The 21,866-nt window shown below is 38.5% G+C and overlaps 2 protein-coding genes across 2 annotated transcripts in view; both read right to left on the reverse strand.

The window, feature by feature from the left end:
* LOC124387232 (butyrophilin subfamily 1 member A1-like) overlaps positions 1-4,372 on the reverse strand; it is a 54,712-nt gene extending 50,340 nt beyond the window's left edge. Inside the window, exons 1-2 of the mRNA XM_046851454.1 lie at positions 4,083-4,372; positions 3,919-3,975 (exon numbers count right to left, since the gene is read on the reverse strand). Coding sequence (XP_046707410.1) covers positions 3,919-3,975; positions 4,083-4,086 — 61 coding nt within the window. The 5' untranslated portion in view covers positions 4,087-4,372. The remainder of the gene's footprint in view (positions 1-3,918; positions 3,976-4,082) is intronic.
* LOC124387230 (butyrophilin subfamily 1 member A1-like) overlaps positions 1-21,866 on the reverse strand; it is a 65,966-nt gene that overhangs the window by 16,669 nt on the left and 27,431 nt on the right. The window lies entirely within an intron of this gene.

Here is a 21,866-nt window from a genome sequence, read left to right on the forward strand (position 1 = left end):
AATTTATTAATAGACTGATTGTCATAACTCTGAGAGGTGAACAGTTATACAGTGCCTGCCAAAGTTTGAGAAAAATGTATCTCATCATTTTTAAAAGATTCATTCATATTCTCTTCATTTATATGAAACAGTATTTACAAGTAATCATAAGTAATTGTAACTGTATTCATTTTCAGCCAAACTGTCACCTTAGACAATAACAGTAGGTAAAAGAGATTGCTTTCTAATTATATACATGTACACTGTCCTCTGAGGGCTCATGGATCATAGGCATCTAATATTGATTTTCCTGACAGAATATCTCATGTGCAAATCCCAGGAGATTTGCAGAAATATTCAAACAAGCATTTCTGTAACCAACCATCCTATCATGGTGAAAATCAATGTGCTCACATGATTCTCTATTTTGATGTTTGAAAATAGGCTGATATCTGCATGAACTGCACTGCTGACACAAGACTGTCTCAATAGAAAATTACATGAATGTGTATACATGTGCTCCATTAAGTGCTTTATGAGTATTTTTCTGAGTGACTCCTGTGCAGGGGATCATTTATTTAAAGTGTTTTATGTATGCACAATCTATAAACACATATTTTATGATGATATATATATATATATATATATATATATAAATAATATGCAGAAATGGTTCTTACCCTCAACAATGACATTCACAGTGATGTCATCAGATTGTGATTCATCCTGAATGAAACACTTATAATCTCCTTCATCAGAGACTCTGAGAGCTGAGAGTTTGAGTGAAGCGTTGCCTTTCTGTAGCTCCTCTTTAAACAGTGATGTTCTTTCCTGTATGATGGAGCCTGATTTCCATTTCTGTCTTTATGGTCCTTATAGAGATGCACTAATGAGTCCTCTACATTCAGTCTGAACCACTCCACTCTCATGTCCACAACACTGGTGTTGGATTTGATAAAACAGGGCAGAACCAGATCTTCACCAGCTACAGCAACAAGAGGAGCTGCTGGACCAACCACCTGTAATTTCTCTGTGTTGGTGAAAAAAAAACAAAAAAATATAATATCAATATTTTGTATATTACAAGACAGACATTTTTTTTATTTTACGCCTCATTAAAAAAAAAAAAACATTTCATACTTGAATTAGTGGTTTTCTTTTTCTTATAATAATCATCAGTAAATTGATCAAGACAATAAAAATTAGGGCTGTCAGAAAGAATTTAATTTATTTTTATACATTTTACTTTTTAAAAACTGGATCTGTAAGCCATTTTGCCAAAAGGCCCATGTGAGAAATAAAATAAAGGAATACATTTTGGACAAATGTTATAGCTGAATATATGTAGGTACAAACCCGATTCCAAAAAAGTTGGGACACTGTACAAATTGTGAATAAAAAAAAAAAAATGCAATGATTTACACATTTCATAAACTTATATTTTATTCACAATAGAATATAGATAACATATCAAACATTGAAAGTGAGACATTTTGAAATGTCATGCCAAATATTGGCTCATTTTGGAATTCATGAGAGCTACACATTCCAAAAAAGTCAGGACAAGTAGCAATAAGAGGCCGGAAAAGTTAAATGTACATATAAGGAACAGCTGGAGGACCAATTTGCAACTTATTAGGTCAATTGGCAACATGATTGGGTATAAAAAGAGCCTCTCAGTGTGGCAGTGTCATTCAGAAGTCAAGATGTGCAGAGGATCACCAATTCCCCCAATGCTGCAGTGAAAATTAGTGGAGCAATATCAGAAAGGAGTTTCTCATAAAAATAATTGCAAAGAGTTTGGAGTTATCATCATCTACAGTGCATAATATCATCCAAAGATTCAGAGAATCTGGAACAATCTCTGTGTGTAAAGGTCAAGGCTGGAAAACCATACTGGATGCCCGTTACCTTCGGGCCCTTAGACTGCACTGCATCACATACAGGAACTCTACTGTAATGGAAATTACAACATGGGCTCAGAAATACTTTTAGAAAACATTGTCAGTGAACAAAATCCACCGTGCCATTCACCGTTGCCGGGTAAAACTCTATAGGTCAAAAATTAAGCCATATCCAAACATGATCCAGAAGCCAAGGCTCATTTAAAATGTGCTGTGTTAAAGTGCAAAACTGGGACGCCATGTCATCCGGACTAAAGTGGACAAGGACAACCCAAGTTGTTATAAGGGCTCAATTCAGAAGCCTGCATTTCTGATGGTATGGGGTTGCATGAGTGCGTGTGGCAGCTTACACATCTGGAAAGGCACCGTCAATGCTGAAAGTTATATCCAAGTTGGATATCCAACATATGCTTCCATCCTGATGTTGTCTCTTTCAGGGAAGACCTTGCATTTTTCAACCTGACAATGCCAGACCACATACTGCAATAATTACAACAACATGGCTGCATAGAAGAAGGATCCAGGTACTGAAATGGTCAGTCTGCAGTCCAGATCTTTCACCCATAAAAAACATTTGGTGCATCATAAAGAGGAAGATGCGAAAAAGAAAGCCCAAGACAGTTGAGAACTAGAAGCATGTATTAGACAAGAATGGGACAACATTCTTATTCCTAAATTTGAGCAACTTGTCTCCTCAGTCCTCAGACATTTGCTGACTGTTATAAAAAGAGGAGATGCCACACAGTGGTAAACATGGCCATGTCCCAACTTTTTTGAGATGTGTTGATGCCATGAAATTTAAAATCAACACATTTTTCCCTTAAAATTAGACATTTTCTCAGTTTAAACATTTAATAATGTCATCTATGTTGTATTCTGAATAAAATATTGAAATTTTACACTTCCACATTATTGCATTCTGTTTTTATTCACAATTTGTACAGTGTCCCAACTTTTTTGGATTCGGGTTTGTAGTTTTAAAGAGGCACTTATCAGAGTAACACTGTTCAGGTGGTTAAATGATGTTTTATTAGTTAAATAGCTTATAAACTGTATAATTAATATCACTCAATAACCATATGAAATTAATACTTGATTGTTAATGTAAAAAAAATGTAATTCAAATTATAATTTTTTTTAGTTAAAAAAAAGGAAAGATAATTTTTACTCATCATGATTGTGTCACAAACAACGAAAAAAGTCATTCCCTTTAAGGTCAAACCAGAAAAAAAAAATTGAGAAAAAATTGAGTTTTGAGAACTCAAATTTAATATTTTTGCATTCACCTATTTACATTTTTCTGGACCCTCAGTAGCTGAATTGGCAATTATACATATAACATTTGGGCACAGGTTTGTAGAATGTTTCAAACAGGTTAATCTTTTCTTTACATTTTCTTACATTTATTGCTTTCTTTTTCTGTACCAACACAAATCTGGGCAGAATAACAGAGTTTTCGATGTTTGCTGATTGGCATATTACCAAGCAGGAACAATTTTTTTTTCTGCTGTTCATAATGCAGGCACTCACACCGCAAAGGTGAAACAATAAAACATAACTCATAACTATTTCGGGAACCCAAATGAGGATGGGTTCCCTTTTTGAGTTTTGTTCCTCTCAAGGTTTCTTCCTCATTACATCTAAGGTAGTTTTTCCTTGCCACAGTCGCCATGGCTTGCTCATCAGGGATAAATGCACACCATTCACCTTGACTGTTGATTTCTGTAAGACTGCTTTGAGACAATGTCTGTTGTGAAAAGCACTATACAAATAAACTTGACTTGACTATTTTGTCTCACATCCAAACAACAGTGTACATGAAGCCTTTGGATCTGTGTACAGTTCAGTTTTCTCTAAAACCAGCTTTCATAATTTCACTAAACATACAAAACTTGAAAAGAGAAAAAACCTGGTGATAAAATAAGTGGTAACAAGCTTTGAATCTAAATAGTTCCCATGTGCGTGTGCATGCGCACACACACACACACACACACACACACACACACACACACACACACACACACAGATTTCATACCTGATTGAGATTCCATAAGGCTGAGAAAAATCAGAAAAATCACATACGAAAACAGCCCTGAAAGACAGTAAAGCATCAGTGAAATTTTTATATGAATAAATTTGAATAAGTTACACCAGGAGAACTACTTAATACATACATATATTTAAAGTCCAAATACTCACTCATTTTAATGGTTTATACTTTCCATAAAACAATAAAAGATAAAGCTTCCATGTGTAAGTCCACACTTTCAGTTTGGTCTGCTTTCATTTGTGGAGCCTGTTGGAACCTGTTATTTAAACACAACTTTTTCTATAGAAGCTTCCTTAGAAGTAAAGCACACACACATTATAATGATCCAGTGGTGCAAGGAAAAAACGCTTAAACCCAAGTGTTCTACGTGTGTCAGGGATCCACCAGCCACAACTTCACCTATCACACCAAGCAACTCTCCCACTTACTAATCAGCTACACCTGGCCCTCATCAGTTCCCATGCTACATAACCCCTTTCCTCCACCAGCTCATTGTCTGTTCTACAGCTTAAGCCAAGGAACACTGTCGGACTGCCCAAGCTACTCACTTTGGTCTACCGCTGTTTACGGGACTCTGTGTGTTTTGTTCACATCAGTCTGATCACAGCTTTCACCAGGTCTAGTTACACTGGAGTTTCATTGCGGTTTGCCGTTTTCTGCCTTGCCCTGTTATTCTTCATTAAAAAACCCTTGTGGATTTTACTTCGGTTTCCGGCATGTTCTTTCGCCTGACAACGTGGCTGAGGTTTTACGTGGCCTGATAAAAAAATTGTGTAATGGTCAGGTTTATGCTCACATGTGCCTCACCTCAGTCAAAATAGAGTTACTCCCTCGACCCCATCTAAGTCTTTTGTTACTTTATCCGCTTAACTTTTCCCGGCAGCAGCGTAACAACTCATTAGTTCATGCTGATGGAATGACGAGATGGACAACATTAGCCGATGCATACTACTTTACTCGTTTTATGCAGGTAGATTTGCAGGGTTACAGTACAATATAACTCCCAGGTGGATAAATTGCTTTAACCGACCATATCGCAGAATACAAACATGTTTCTTTATGTAAATAGCACACAGGAAAACCATCCAGCCCGCACACTTCTTTCCCAAATACACTACCTATAATGCATTTCACTCTGGACTTCAATACTACTACAGATAGTAGTCTTAAAGAAACAGCTCCCATTTTCCCTCTACTGCAACACTATCCCCACTCTGGATGGTGATTAACTTAACACCACTCCAGCACCATAGCATGACAGGTATGACATACATCAACACCTTAACAATGATATCATCATAAATTCATATTATCATAATTTTTTTTTTCCACAGTCTGTAGGCAGCTCCATTGTCAAAGCATACAGTCCTTTTAAACAACTTCGCTCAATAGAGGCAATAGCCAATATATTCCAACCCTTTGTAAAAGGGTAAACAGTCCATAAGGTGGAAGGATAGCATGGTACTGGTAGGGGTTAAAGAGAGTAGCATTGTTAATGGGATCCTTCATTGCAGCAATGATAATTCAGTTTCAACATGACCGATGAGGTATTCAGTTAAGTCCTGGTGAGTGACCGACTGACTTGTTTATCGCTGGCCTGGTAAGGAAAAAAGTTAACGACAGCCATTCTTACAAACAAATTAAACGAGGGTAAACTGAACGTCCCCTTGGCTCATTTCTGTAACAGCAAAATAATAACCAGCCGAAATCCACCTGGGTTATAAAATGTAACACAGAAAAAAAAAAAAGAAAGAACAACGTCCACAGCAAATATGCACCTGTTTTTTGTTTTTTTTTTCCTTCTTTTTTTTTAGAAAACAATAACAAACTGTCAACAAAGTGCTTATTAGATATATATATTTTAATGAACAATTAGTTTGTCCAGTCTCTAAACCTCTTTGGTGGCCCCCGGATATGTTGCGGCCTACCTCTCGCTTGGCCATCCACAGTCCCTGTCAAAACTTTTTTTTTACCCTGCTACCTTCGCTCCATTGAACATCATCTGTGTCCTGATCTGTCATCGATGCAGCGGTATCACCCATGCAAGGCATACTGTCTGTGCGACCATTATTTTCTGTTCCTTCCCCCAAAGACACAAGACCGATCCAAGTCAAGTTCAGTCTTCCTGAGGTTGCCAAACTTCCAAGTCTTTAAACACCTAGCTGTTCTCCAGGGGTTGCCGAGAATGGTAAGTTTTGAGTTTGTCGTGGTGAACAACTTTGACTTTGGTCTTTGGGTTTCTCTGAATCCGGTACACTAGATCATCCAGATGTCCCAGGATAAAGTAAGGACCGTCGTAGTTGGGGAGAAACTTCCTGATCTTGTCTTTCACGCATTTGGTCCCCTTGACTAGGTACCACACTGCATCACTGACCTTTTAAACATTAGATCACTTGCACCCAAAGCACTGATTATAAATGAGATGATCACGGATAATAATCTCGATGCACTCTGTCTCACTGAGACCTGGATTAAACCAGGTGATTATATGGGTCTAAACGAGTCGACACCGTCAGGATATGTTTATAAGCATGAGCCCCGTCAGACTGGTCGTGGGGGGGGTGTAGGAACCATTTATACTGCTTCTCTTAATGTTAGTCAGATGTTAGGATTCAGCTTTAAATCATTTGAAGTGCTCGTTCTTAGAGTTGTACTTTCGGACATACATAGTAAACTCGCTCTGGTCACCGTGTACAGACCCCCAGGACCCTACGCTGATTTTCTTCAAGAGTTTGCTTGTTTTCTATCAGATCTCTTGATCAATTTTGATAAAGTGCTGCTTGTAGGAGATTTTAATATTCATGTAGATGATGTAAACGATGCTCTAGGATTATCATTTGTTGACTTATTAAACTCTTTTGGGGTTAAACAAAACGTCACCAGACCAACTCATCGCTTTAACCACACTAGACTTAATAATATCCCACGGAGCAGACGTCACTGATATAGATATTTTACCTCAGAGTGATGACATCACAGACCATTACCTCATACTGTACACACTACCGGTAGAGCAGATTAGCCGTGTTGCACCACGTTATCGACCTGGTAGGACTATTGTTCCAACCACTAAGGACAGATTCATAAATAACCTGCCTGATTTATCTCAATTTCTCACTAAACCCATAACTACTATTAATCTTGATGAGATAACTAAGAACATAGACCTTATCCTCACTAGCACATTAGACACCGTTGCCCTATCCGGTTAAAAAGGTTAGAGACCAAGCACCTGCATCTTGGTATAATAGTCATACACATGCCCTCAAGAGAACAGCACGTAATCTGGAGAGAAAATGGAGGAAAACTAAATTGGAGGTATTTAGAATCGCGTATAAAGACAGTATGCTCAGCTACAGACGGGCGCTAAAAGCTGCTAGAGCTGAACACCTGAGCAAACTTATAGAAAACAACAAAAACAATCCCAGGTTCCTTTTCAGTACAGTAGCTAAACTAACTACAAATCAGGGCTCTGAAAATTGTGTTCCATCACAGTTTAGTAGTGAGGACTTTATGATTTTCTTCACTGAAAAAATAGATAACATTAGAAAAACAATTGTGGCAGTTCAACCTCTTACAGCATCTCCTGAGACAGTGTTACCTTCAACTCCACAACTCCACTGTTTTACATGTATAGGACAGGAAGAGCTGTATAATGTTATTGCCAAAGCTAAATCGACAACATGTCAGTTAGATCCAATTCCTACTAAATTACTGAAGGAAGTGTTATATACAACTGGTGAGCCTCTTCTAAATATTATTAACTCCTCACTATCTTTAGGTCACGTCCTAAATCCCTCAAGTTAGCAGTTATTAAGCCCCTCATTAAAAACCTAATCTGGATCCAAACACGTTATCAAATTACAGACCAATTTCAAATCTCCCATTTATGTCTAAGATTTTAGAAAAGATTGTCGCTGCACAGTTATGTTCCTACCTGCAAGAGAACAATATCTTTGAAGAATTTCAGTCAGGTTTTAGGCCCCATCATAGCACAGAAACTGCTCTAGTTAAAATAACTAATGACCTGTTTTTAGCTTCAGACCAAGGCTTCATCTCGCTGTTGGTTTTACTAGATCTTAGTGCTGCATTCGACACTATAGACCATGATCTCCTCCTAGATCGCTTACAAAATTACATCGGCATTCAGGGACAGGCATTAAGCTGGTTTAAATCCTACCTGTCCGATCGTTACCATTTCGTAGATTTGAATGGAGAGCTATCCAGGCTAATGCAAGTAAATTATGGCGTGCCGCAAGGTTCAGTTCTAGGACCCCTGCTCTTCACAATATACATGCTTCCGTTAGGAAATATTATTAGAAGGCATGGAATTAGCTTCCATTGTTATGCTGATGATACTCAGCTATATATTTCATCTAAACCAGGCGATACAGCTCAATTAACCCGGATGACTGAGTGTGTTAAGGAACTAAGAGATTGGATGACCCATAACTTTCTACTTTTAAATTCTGATAAGACTGAGATTTTGCTCATCGGCCCAAAACTGGTATACAGATGCTCCAGCATCTCAACCTGCATTTAGACGGATGTTCTGTAACCACTAGTTCAACGGTAAAAGACCTGGGTGTTATTTTAGACAGCGACTTGTCTTTCAAAAATCACATCAATCAGGTTACAAAACAGCCTTCTTTCACCTTAGAAATATTTCTAAGCTAAGAAATATGTTGTCTATATCCGATGCAGAGAAGCTCGTCCATGCGTTTATGACCTCCAGAATAGACTACTGTAATGCGTTACTAGGTGGATGTCCTGCTTCATTAATAAACAAGCTTCAGTTAGTCCAGAATGCAGCAGCCAGAGTTCTTACAAGGTCAAAAAAATATGATCACATAACCCCGATCTTATCGTCCCTACATTGGCTTCCTGTTAAGTTTGAATAGACTACAAACTATTACTTCTCACTTATAAAGCACTAAATGGTTTGGCTCCGTGTATCTATCCAGTCTTTTAACACGCTACAATCCGCCACGCTCCCTGAGATCTCAAAACTCTGGGCTTCTAGTAGTTCCTAGAATAGCAAAGTCCACTAAAGGTGGTAGAGCATTTTCACATTTAGCTCCTAAACTCTGGAATAGTCTTCCTGACGGTGTTCGGGGCTCAGACACACTCACCCAATTTAAGTGTAGATTAAAACATATCTTTTAGCAAAGCCTACACATAACACACATCACATCATAACCTTGTGCTCCAGAACATCTGATCACATGCACATTATCAACTTGTGCTGTTAATATCATGAACAGCAGCTACGCTAATTCCTCTCCACTGCTTCTCTTTCTCTCCCCATCCCGAGGCATCCTGAGGTTGCTCCAGCTCAGTCACCTCCCACCTCGTGATGATTACGGACCTTTAAAGAAGTAGATGCCGAACTCACAAACATCCTGAACCATCTAGAGACGTACCAGTGCCATTTGGATCCCGCTACATGTGTGGAGTTTTGACATTGGACCTCCTGGAGTGTTTAAAGGCTCTGGCATGGAGAAGCTGATGCTGGATCTGTGGTGATCACAAATGCTGAGCTTATAAAACTCGGAGCTACTAACCATATAGACTGTTTAAGACTGCAGAAAGAACATTACTTATAATCTTATACTCCAGTAATCATGTTAGTTCTCACTCTCCAGTGTTCTGTATTGTTGAAAGATTTATGATCAAACTCTTGATGTCACCCAGATGAGGATGGGTTCCCTTTTTGAGTCTGGTTCCTCTCAAGGTTTCTTCCTCATAACATCTAAGGGAGTTTTTCCTTGCCACAGTCGCCACGGCTTGCTCATCAGGGACAAATGCACACCATTCACCATCACTGTTGATTTGTGTAAAGCTGCTTTGAGACAATGTCTGTTGTGAAAAGCGCTATACAAATAAACTTGACTTGACTTGACTTGACTTGACCTTGTATCGTTGTTGTATCGTTTAGAGGCTCTTCCATGACCAGGTCCATGAGTTCCGTTATCTCTCTGCCCAAAAGCATCATGTTTGGGGTAAATCCAGCGTAAGGAACCATAAGATTCCACTCCCAGTGACATCGCTCTGAGGTTGTGGCTAGGATTTTCTGTAGAGTGGCAATGAACCGCTCAACCTGTCCATCTGACTGAGGTCGGAAAGGTGTTGTACGGGTCTTATCAATGTCTAACAGCTCACACATGGTGTGGAAAACCTCAGATTCAAAATTGGTGCCCTGGTCACTATGCAGTGCAAACAGTGCCCCATAATGGCAGGCCCATTCAGCGACTATAACCTCTGCTACCGTGACAGCCTGGTCAATGGGCAGTGGGTAGGCTTTTACCCATTTGGTAAAATAGTCTTGCACCACAAGAATATACTGGTGCAGGTGCGACACCACAGTTAAACATCTTCTCGCATTTGATACCAATAGTACCTGGTCTGCAGCCGGGACAATGTTCGCTCCACCCCTAAATGTCCACCCACTGGCCCCTTGTGTATCTGGCGCATGACATCTTTCCTGAAAATGTGAGGCAGAATAACCTGAGGGTAAAATTCAGGCCCCACATTCAAGTAGTAACCAGAACTCCATCCTTTAAATATAGTTTTTGCCATTGGCTCCAGTAGGCTTTTGTTGCTGGGCCATAGGGTGATACATCTTTCCAGGAGGGTCGTCCCTTGCCTTCCTGTATCCACCTCTTGATAAGGGATATATCAGCATCCGCTGCTTGAGCAAAACTCAGTTCTTTAGCAGTCCACCCAGAGAATGAAGAAATACTGGCGGTGATGGCAGGCTGCACTACCCCACTGCACAAAACTCCGGGGTAACAGCTTATAGGTACATAATCCACCGGTTTGAAGTCAAAATCACATTGCACTGCCTGGTGACAGAACTAAGGGCTACTCGAGATTGGATTCTTGAGGTTGCATGGACAAGTTATACGGCATGGCCTCCGCGAAAGCACGTCAATTTTTTCATGACAGCGGTCGGGGCGGTGGACAACTCTGAAGTCATATTCCCCAAGCTTCTCAAGCCACCTGGCCAACTGTCCCTCTGGTTCTTTCATCTCTCATAGTAGGCTACTATGGTCTGTGCGTACGGTGAGGGATCAGCCCAACAGGTACTGACGGAAATGTGCTGTGAACTCCACTACAGTTAAAAGTTCTCTTCATGTGGTGCAGTAATTCTGTTCAGTTGGCGTCAGACTCCGACTTCCATATGCTGGCACATGTTCTTCTCCTTTCTGCTGTTGAGAAAGCATAGCTCCAATTCCAAAGTTGCTGGCATCTGTGTCAAGAACAAGGTCACCACTGTCCATTGGGTAGACAAGAATGGGGGCAGTAGTGAGCAGCTCCTTTAACTCATCAAAGGCCTGTTGGCTCTCAAGGGTCCAGTGAAATCGAGCATGTATTCTTAACAGGTTATGAAGGGGCTTTGCAATTGCATCAAAGTCTGCAAAGTCGGGCTATCCCCCGCTCTGAGACAATGTGGCCCAGGTAGACAACACAGGCAGTCCAAGTGTTGAAGAGACAACACTTGGCGGAATTCAGTTTCAGGTTGGCCTGGCGAAGCCTTTCAAACACTCGTGCCAGGCGCTGGAGCATTTCCTTTACATCCTTGCCTAGCACAATGTTATACCAGGCAGGTTTCCCACTGCATCCCAGTCAAAACACGATCCAGGATCCAAGATGCAGAACACAGCTGCCTGTCTCGCCTGTGGCGTCAACTCCACTTGCCAGTACCTGAAGGCGAGGTCCAAAGTGCTGAACCACCTCGCTGTGGAGTGTGTGTCTAGTGTGTCTTGGATCCTTGGTAGTGGGTAAGTGTCTTTTTATAGTGCGCTCATTTAGTGCCCGGTAGTCAACAAACAGTCGGTATGTTTGGTCTTTCTTTTGCACTATTACAATGGGTGAAGCCCAGCAGCTATTACTTTGGGAGGCTAGGCCAGCCTCCAAATTCTGTTTAATCTGTTCGTCTGCACTTTGTTGTTTCTCAATCGCCATTCTACGTGGTTGCTGTTTCACAGGTGGGCCAGGCCGGATCGGAATATCATGTTGCACTAGGTTTGTACGTCCGATGTCTGTGGGTCCAGTGGAGAAAACATCACCGTAAGTTTGGAGCAGCTTTGCGAGCACATGCTGTTGTGTCTCCCTCAGATCCACTGTACTTTTTTGCATACAGTGACTGTAAGTGACTTGGGACAATGGGGCATGGACCCGCCAAGGGCGGTTTCCTCACTTTCACATTAATGGTACCTGGGTTATACAGTCTCATGGGCACTTGACTACAGTGCCTTGCGAAAATATTCCGCCCCCTTGAACTTTGCAACCTTTTGCCACATTTCAGGCTTCAAACATAAAGATATGAAACTGTAATTTTTGTGAGGAATCAACAACAAGTGGGACACAATCATGAAGTGGAACGAAATTTATTGGATATTTCAAGTCAAGTCAAGTTTCAAGTCAAGTTTATTTGTATAGTGCTTTTTACAACAGACATTGTCTCAAAGCAGCTTTTCACAAATCAACAGTTAAGGTGAATGGTGTGAATTTGTCCCTGATGAGCAAGTGACTGTGGCAAGGAAAAACTCCCTTAGATGTTATGAGGAAGAAACCTTAAGAGGAACCAGACTCAAAAGGGGAACCCATCCTCATTTGGGTGACATCAAGAGTTTGATCATAAATCTTTTAACAATACAGAACACTGGAGAGTGAGAACTAACATGATTACTGGAGTATAAGATTATAAGTGATGTTCTTTCTGCAGTCTTATACAGTCTATATGGTTAGTAGCTCCTAGTTTTATGAGCTCAGCATTTGTGATCAGCATTTGTGATCATGCTTCTCCATGCCAGAGACTTTAAACACTTTAGGAGGTCCAATGTCAATACTCCACACATGTAGCGGGATCCAAATGGCACTGGTATGTCTCTAGATGGTTTGGGATGTTTGCGAGTTTGGCATCTACTTCTTCAAAGGTCCGTAATCATCACGAGGTGGGAGGTGACTGGAGCTGGCCAAACCTCAGGGTGTCTCAGGATGGGGAGAGAAAGAGAAGCAGTGGAGAGGAATTAGCGTAGCTGCTGTTCATGATATTAACAGCGAAAGTTGATAATGTGCATGTGATCAGATGTTCTGATCTTCTTAAACTTTTTTAACAAATAAAAAACTGAAAAATTGGGCGTGCAAAATTATTCAGCCCCTTTACTTTCAGTGCAGCAAACTCTCTCCAGAAGTTCAGTGAGGATCTCTGAATGATCCAATGTTGACCTAAATGACTAATGATGATAAATAGAATCCACCTGTGTGTAATCAAGTCTCCGTATAAATGCACCTGCACTGTGATAGTCTCAGAGGTCCGTTTAAAGTGCAGAGAGCATCATAAAGAACAAGGAACACACCAGGCAGGTCCGAGATACTGTTGTGGAGAAGTTTCAAGCCGTATTTGGATACAAAAATATTTCCAAAGCTTTAAACATCCCAAGGAGCACTGTGCAAGCGATAATATTGAAATGTAAGGAGTATCAGACCACTGCAAATCTACCAATACCTGGCCGTCCCTCTAAACTTTCAGCTCATACAAGGAGAAGACTGATCAGAGATGCAGCCAAGAGGCCCATGATCACTCTGGATGAACTGCAGAGATCTACAGCTGAGGTGGGAGACTCTGTCCATAGGACAACAATCAGTCGTATACTGCACAAATCTGGCTTTTATGGAAAAGTGGCAAGAAGAAAGCCATTCCTTAAAGATATCCATAAAAAGTGTCGTTTAAAGTTTGCCACAAGCCACCTGGGAGACACACCAAACATGTGGAAGAAGGTGCTCTGGTCAGATGAAACCAAAATCGAACTTTTTGGCAACAATGCAAAACGTTATGTTTGGCATAAAAGCAACACAGCTCATCACCCTGAACACATCATCCCCACTGTCAAACATGGTGGTGGCGGCAGCATCATGGTTTGGGCCTGCTTTTCTTCAGCAGGGACAAGGAAGATGGTTAAAATTGATGGGAAGATGGATGGAGCCAAATACAGGACCATTCTGGAAGAAAACCTGATGGAGTCTGAAAAAGACCTGAGACTGGGACGGAGATTTGTCTTCCAACAAGACAATGATCCAAAACATAAAGCAAAATCTACAATGGAATGGTTCACAAATAAACATATCCAGGTGTTAGAATGGCCAAGTCAAAGTCGAGACCTGAATCTGTGGAAAGAATTGAAAACTGCTGTTCACAAATGCTCTCCATCCAACCTCACTGAGCTTGAGCTGTTTTGCAAGGAGGAATGGGCAAAAAATTCAGTCTCTCGATGTGCAAAACTGATAGAGACATACCCCAAGCGACTTACAGCTGTAATCACAGCAAAAGGTGGCGCTACAAAATATTAACTTAAGGGGGCTGAATAATTTTGCACGCCCAATTTATCAGTTTTTTAAAAAGTTTGAAATATCCAATAAATTTCGTTCCACTTCATGATTGTATCCCACTTGTTGTTGATTCTTCACAAAAAATTACAGTTTCATATCTTTGTTTGAAGCCTGAAATGTGGCAAAAGGTTGCAAAGTTCAACGAGGCCGAATACTTTCGCAAGGCACCGTATATATAATATATTAGGGGCGTAGATTACTATCTATTCTATTTTATTTTATTCTATTTTAAATAATTGTATTTTAATTGCTATAATAGCTAAATTTGTATTTTTTAAATTAAATTAAATGTATTTTTTTATTGTAAAATATTGATTGATTTCAAAAACCTTTACAGAGTACCTGTTAGTTACGTGTTATTTTTTTAAGATTTTCAACAATATGATTTTCAGTTGCTGTTAATTTATTTTAATCATTGAACTTGAAAAATTTTGAGGGGAATCCTCTAATCAAATTGTGTATTACATAATATAGTTAATATTTGAATATCTTAAATGAAGCATATATGTCTGATTGCCTGGCAGAGCTGAATGTTAAACAATATCACCTTCCATTAATTATTCCATTACAGTGCTTTAAATAAAGGAGAGATTTTTGTCATGTGTTTAATCTTTCTGTTCTATTTTTTTCCTTTGTTTATGATATTCATGCATTACATAAAGCTTTTTTTTCATTGTATTGATTATTGACTGTTTGATTTTCTTATTGCTTTTCTAGGTAATCTGTAGGTGTTTGTAAGTCTTTTCGTGGCCTCTAGATGGGGCCACACATCAAACATCAACTATTCTTACTCTCACACACACACACACACACACACACACACACACACACACACACATCAAGATCTCATAATTATGACTAATTTTTCTCATAATTATGAGATCTTGATGTGTGTGTGTGTGTGTGTGTGTGTGTGTGTGTGTGTGTGTAAGAATAGTTGAAAAAATGGATTTGTAATAATTCGTAATTATGAGATACTAAGCCATAATGAGCTAGTCAGTCATAATCATGAATAATATGAGATATTAAGTCATAATTATTTTCTTTTTAAACTCCAGCCTTTTGTTGCCTCTGTCCCAATAGTACAGATGGTACATTTCCTCAGTTTAAACATTTGACATGTTCTCTATGTTCTATTGAGTATAAAATATTTGTTAATTAGAGTTGCAAATCATTGAATACTATATTTATTTAAACTGTACAGTTTCTACATTCATTTCTGCCACAAAGTGTATCATAGTTGTGATTAGAAGAGAAGACAGAGTTTTTTTCTACAGAATACTTGTGTAGATTGTGTCAAGAATGGATACCACACAGCATAGGATTGTATAACAGAACGGTGTGCCTTTTTTAAATTATTCCTTCTGTCTGTCTGTGTTCCTCACCTTACCTCAGAACCCCTGCCTACTCACGCATATCGCCAACCTTAAACCTCAAACATTTACCAACTCTGTCCTTTCTCTTAACCTAATAATTAACAACTGAGCATTAAATGTCAATAAATGTCCTTAACCAGTTGAATAATCCTGATAATGTGGGTTGGGGTGACTGACCAGCCTTGAACAAGTCACTAAAGGCTGGGCATTGGGTGCAGCAGTGACAGTGGCAGGTGCTTCACTCTGAGATGGTAACAGTGCAGATGACAGGGGGGTTGTAGGAGTGAAGCTGGTGAAAAAGGGCTATAATCATCCTCTGCACACTTCGTAGGTGTAGGCTCTTGTACATGGAGAAGGAGACGTCGGTTTTATGTGTACTGTCTGCCCTGACATGTTACCACATAGCCGTTAGTCTGGGAAACAGGGCCCTGTACAATTGCCAGTTGGTTGAAACCCCAAGCTATACATTTATGGCATTCAGCAGACACCATTGTCCAGAGCAATGTACAAAAGTGCTTTGAGTCTCTATCAATGAATATATCTACACTGCGGTACGCTAGATTACAAACTTTTTTATTTTATTTATTTATTTTTAAAAGACAAAGCAAACCTGGAAAAGTGTTAGTTTAAGTGTTTCAGGAAGAGGTAGGTCTTTACTCGGTGCATAAATATTTTACTGCTGTTCGGACATTTAAGGGAAGTTCAATCCACCACCTTGGTGCCAGAATGATGATGAGTTTTGATGTTCTCTTCTAAGCATCAGTCATATTCTAGCTAATGATTTTGACATGGGCTTTAATTGGTGATGAATGCTCTCAATTTCTTATGAAGTTTGAGTTGATGATCTGATTGATTATTAGAGTGTTTGGTTGAAGTGTGAAGCAAAGATTCTAGTTTTTTTTAATCTTTGGTAGGGTTTCGGTTTATTTTTTAATCAAAGAGCTTTGTATTTGGCCTTTAGTTTTTGTAAACAATCCTTTACAAAGGGAACGGAAATTGTTTTGTTTAATATAAAATGCATATATGTATAATTTCGAAAGATTAGAAAAAAAAATGTACAATTGTGTTATAATGTAATTTTTTGAGCATAAATCAGATTTAATAACTACTGCTTTAGACTTTACTGAATGTTCTATTAGAGTGATTATTACAGGAAATTCTAACAAAAATAAACTGCTCTAATCATTTCCTTGTTAATAATTAAATGTATATATATATATATATATATATATATATATATATATATATATATATATATATATATATATATATATATATATATATATATATATATATATATATATATATATATATATATAAATTTTGTGATTGGTAGTAAGATCCTGTGACAATGAATTCTCCAAAAATACTTTATGTAAAAAGCTATTTAAGATTTAATAATTGTTATGTTGTGGTATTTATGTCTCAACTACAATGATGAGTTATGATGTCAAGTTTTAGCTCATGATCCTTTTGTAGATTTAAATCATAGATGAATGTTCTTTTTTTCTGATGAAACATAAGAAGTGCGTGTCATGTGTGACGTTCATAATACTAGCTGATATACAGTTTTTTATTTACTTGTGGCTCTGTTTTAAATGTTTTTAAATGAGAAGATTGTGTAATTGTCTTTATCATCCAGGATATAATGTGTTTAAAATAATAAATTCTGATATTTTTTGTAGGACAAATTATTCAATATTTTAAGCCAATGTGCAACGTTTAATGCAAATGTTTAAACCATTAACACACTTGATTCAGTGCCATGTAATGATGAATTTTGCAGGTGCAATTACAGAGTAAGATGACATTTATTTCAAAGCAGGCTGCCAAATCCAAATCATAATCCAAATATTGTAAATGTAAAATTGGGTAATTTTATGAGCAAAACAGAGTCACATATAACATTTTACCTCACAAGGAGCTGGATGAATGAGACTCCTTTGAAACTCTGGCTGTAATGAAGGTGTAATTGTAAACACATGTGACTGATCATTATGAGGGTCATTATGAACCTGTGAGTGTGTGTTGGAAGATGGTGTCCAGGCAGCCATGTTTGCAGGCTGTGGTGTCTGATGAAAAATGGAGTTTGTGTCATTCAAAAATACCAATATTTCTTTGGTTCTGAATTTATGTGTGTCTATAAAACTGTCCATGGTCTATTTTTCTGTTGATACAAGCATTTGATAAAGTATGAGCATGATAGATGCTACACTACTGTAAGTGGTCAAAAGTGTGTAAGGTTGCATACTTTTTCAAAATCTTCTTTTCTCTAAACACTCAGGAAAATAAATTACTTCAAAGTGTACTGCTTATTATTTGTTGTTTCTGCTGCAACAATATGGACTGTATTAGTTGCCAAAATTGTTTGCCCAGATTTTGAGATGATGAGGTGAAATGAAGTAAACATATAATGAATATATAAAAAAACACAAATGTAAAATGATAATTTAATTGAATGAAGGTGAAACCTAAAGATAAAACACCTATATATCAGACATGTGAAAAAGGTATTACACCTGAAATCTCATGGTCTGTTTATCACAGCACTGTGGTCCCACTTCTGTCCCACTTGTCCATGCAGAATTGCTTTAATTCAGCCACAATGGAGGACTTTTATGGAAAAACTGTAATTAAACAGTCTTGCCACAACACCTCAGCATAGATCAAGTCATGAAATTGACTATACCACTCCAAAACTTTAATTTTTAAATGAAGTATTTCAGTAGTTCAAAGAGTGTATTCTTGCAATCAACCAAGCTAGTGTCATTTATTCTTATTTATGTCTCTTTTTCCTTATAATTGACATCATACGCTGGGAGAATTCAAAGAGTAAGAACTGTATTGTGAAAGAGTTTCATAACCGACTGTTTCCTGTACATATGGCAAGAAACTCTTGAATCTAGTTGAGAAAGATTGTATTTAATTTGTATTTAATAGGGCTGGCAGTAATCAAACCTTGGTGTGTATAATCTATTGAACTGATCTATCAATTAAATATTGTTTGATGTATCAGAGTTACTAATAAAATTTTAAGTTATGATTACTCAACTCAACTCAACTCAAGAGACCTTAAATCATAAGAGTTTTTGCCTGGTGTCACTAACAGCATGTCTCTGCCTGTATTAGTGTAGTAGTGATTATGAATAACACTCTGAGAGCAGCACATGAACTGTGTGTTTAATCTCCTCCTACAGAAAAACCTGAACCTGAACTCACATTAGATCTTAAAGGAGCTGCACTGACAGGAAACTCAGTGACTCTGTACTGTACACTGAAGCTGCAGTCTGCTGGATGGAAGTTTTACTGGAGCAAAGACACACAGAGCCGTGAAACTGAGACTGAAACACACTCCTACACCATCAGATCAGTTAGAGTCTCTGATGGAGGTCAGTACAGATGCAGAGCTGGAAGAGGAAACCCAGTCTACTACACACACTACAGTGATGCACTCTGGGTAAATGTTACTGGTGAGTCAAAACATTTACAAATCCTGTTAAGAAAAGCTGCCTTTAAAAATATATTGAATTAAATTAAATGTTTCTATATTTAAGAAAAGTAAACAGTAATGAACTAAACAAAGAAGTGTTAAGACTTTGCTTATAAAATACTAGTCTTAGATACACCACCAGATTAAATATATTGTATTGTCTGAGAGGCTGAAAGCCCTTTTTTAAGTAATGCCTTTTCTGTATTATTTTTTTCTGTCAATTTTGTGAAAAGTAATGTCTAGAGTGAAAAAGTAAATAAATCTGTGAAAATATTTGTAACATATATATATATATATATATATATATACACACAATGCTTTATTTTGTAGTAGTCTAAGAACAGTGTTTATTGCATTGTGTATATGTGGGTTGTTATTAATACGATTATGTTTCTGCAGAGAATCTTAAGCCTGTGGTGATCATAAGACCTGATAATCATGTGTTCAGAGGAGAGACTGTGACTTTCAGATGTGAAATACAGGGAGGAGGAGACACTGAGTGGCAGTACAGCTGGTATAAGAATAATAGCCAATTATACCACAATACACAGGAGTTCAGCCTCAACTCAGTTATACATGAAGACAGCGGTAACTACACCTGTAGACTGAGAATCAGTGACATTCAGAGATCACAGACCAGTGACGCTGTTACTCTTGCTGTATCAGGTGTGTGTGTGTGTGTGTGTTTGTGTGTGTGTGTGTGTGTGTGTGTGTGTGTGTGTGTGTGTGTGTGTGTGTGTGTGTGTGTGTGTTTGTGTGTGTGTTTGTCACATCTTGTCATTGGTTATATGTAACATAATTGGCTCTCTGTATAAATTAACTTTTCCAATTTGTTGTCCATCAGAAACAGCAGAGGCAGTAGTCAGTGTGTCTTCACAGAATTGGCTGACTGAAGGAGACTCAGTGACTCTAAGCTGTGAGATTAAATCCTCATCTACAGGCTGGACATTCAGCTGGTACACAGATGTTCTCTACAGAGACAGGCAGAGTTCTCTCAGGCACAGACCAGAGCTTCTCTCAGACAGCAGCAGAGGATCTGGAGGCTCCTACACTCTCAGTTCTGTTACTCTGAACCACACAGGAGTTTATATGTGCAGAGCAGTGAGAGGAGAAGAAGTCTTTTACTCACAGTACAGCAAAGATCAGCCACTGTGGATTACTGGTGAGAAATAAATCAGTAGCATTTTGTTTATCAACCAAAAGTACATTTCTGGCAAGTTAAGTTGAAAAAAAAACTGAAAGATGCTGTGCTTAGACCTTATTACATTTACAATTAAATTTTCTCAATAAAACATAGGTCAATTATTTTAAAAGACCATCATCCTAATCAAAGTCTGACATATAACATAAAAATCCCATGCAAGGTTTTAGACATCTTAAAGGAAGACTGAATGTTTTCACAGCAACAGCGACACCTGGTGGATTTCATTTATGCTACGGCACATGCCCATATCTCAAAGCAAGTTAAGTCAAGTCGGCTTAATTGTCATTTCATCCATATACAGTGCAGTACACAGTAAAACGAAACAACGTTTCCCCAGAAACAAGGTGCTACACCAAACATAAATTTACAAAAGGAACACAAAAGTACACATAACGCCAAACTAACGTGCAACATTCAGTGCAAAAAAAAGAAAGACAGCATGATAGAGGAAAAACAGTAACATAGTAGACCCGACCAGTACAGTAGACTGTGCAAGAAGGATTGTGCATATACAGTATGAAAATGGGGGTGTGTGCAAAAGATTGTTTGTGTGGTGTGTGTGTGTGTGTGTGTGTGTGTGTGTGATAAGCCACAATGCTGGTGGCTTTACGGATGCAGCATGCAGAGTAAATGTCTATTATTGAAATAAGAAGCACCCCGATTATCTTCTCAGCAGTCCTGTTCCCAAAACTGGCAGTGATGCAGCTGCTCAGGATGCTTTCGATGGTCCCTATGTAGAAGGTTGTTTAGAAGCTTTTCAGTGCATCTGGAAGGGAGCCATCACTGTCACTGTCATATCTGGAGCATTTTATCCTTTTTTTGTTTCAGCTGAATATCCTCCAGTGTCTCTGATAGTCAATCCTCGCAGAACTCAACACTTTACTGTTTTTTTTGCTGCTTGTAGGAGACTTTAATATTCATGTAGATGATGTAAACGATGCTCTAGGATTATCATTTGTTGACTTATTAAACTCTTTTGGGGTTAAACAAAACGTCACCAGACCAACTCATCGCTTTAACCACACACTAGACTTAATAATATCACACGGAGCAGACGTCACTGATATAGATATTTTACCTCAGAGTGATGACATCACAGACCATTACCTCATACTGTACACACTACCGGTAGAGCAGATTAGCCGTGTTGCACCACGTTATCGACCTGGTAGGACTATTGTTCCAACCACTAAGGACAGATTCGTAAATAACCTGCCTGATTTATCTCAATTTCTCACTAAACCCATAACTACTATTAATCTTGATGAGATAACTAAGAACATAGACCTTATCCTCACTAGCACATTAGACACCGTTGCCCCTATCCGGTTAAAAAAGGTTAGAGACCAAGCACCTGCATCTTGGTATAATAGTCATACACATGCCCTCAAGAGAACAGCACGTAATCTGGAGAGAAAATGGAGGAAAACTAAATTGGAGGTATTTAGAATCGCGTATAAAGACAGTA

The sequence above is a fragment of the Silurus meridionalis genome, chromosome 6 (assembly GCF_014805685.1).
Source record: "Silurus meridionalis isolate SWU-2019-XX chromosome 6, ASM1480568v1, whole genome shotgun sequence".
Taxonomy (NCBI): domain Eukaryota; kingdom Metazoa; phylum Chordata; class Actinopteri; order Siluriformes; family Siluridae; genus Silurus; species Silurus meridionalis.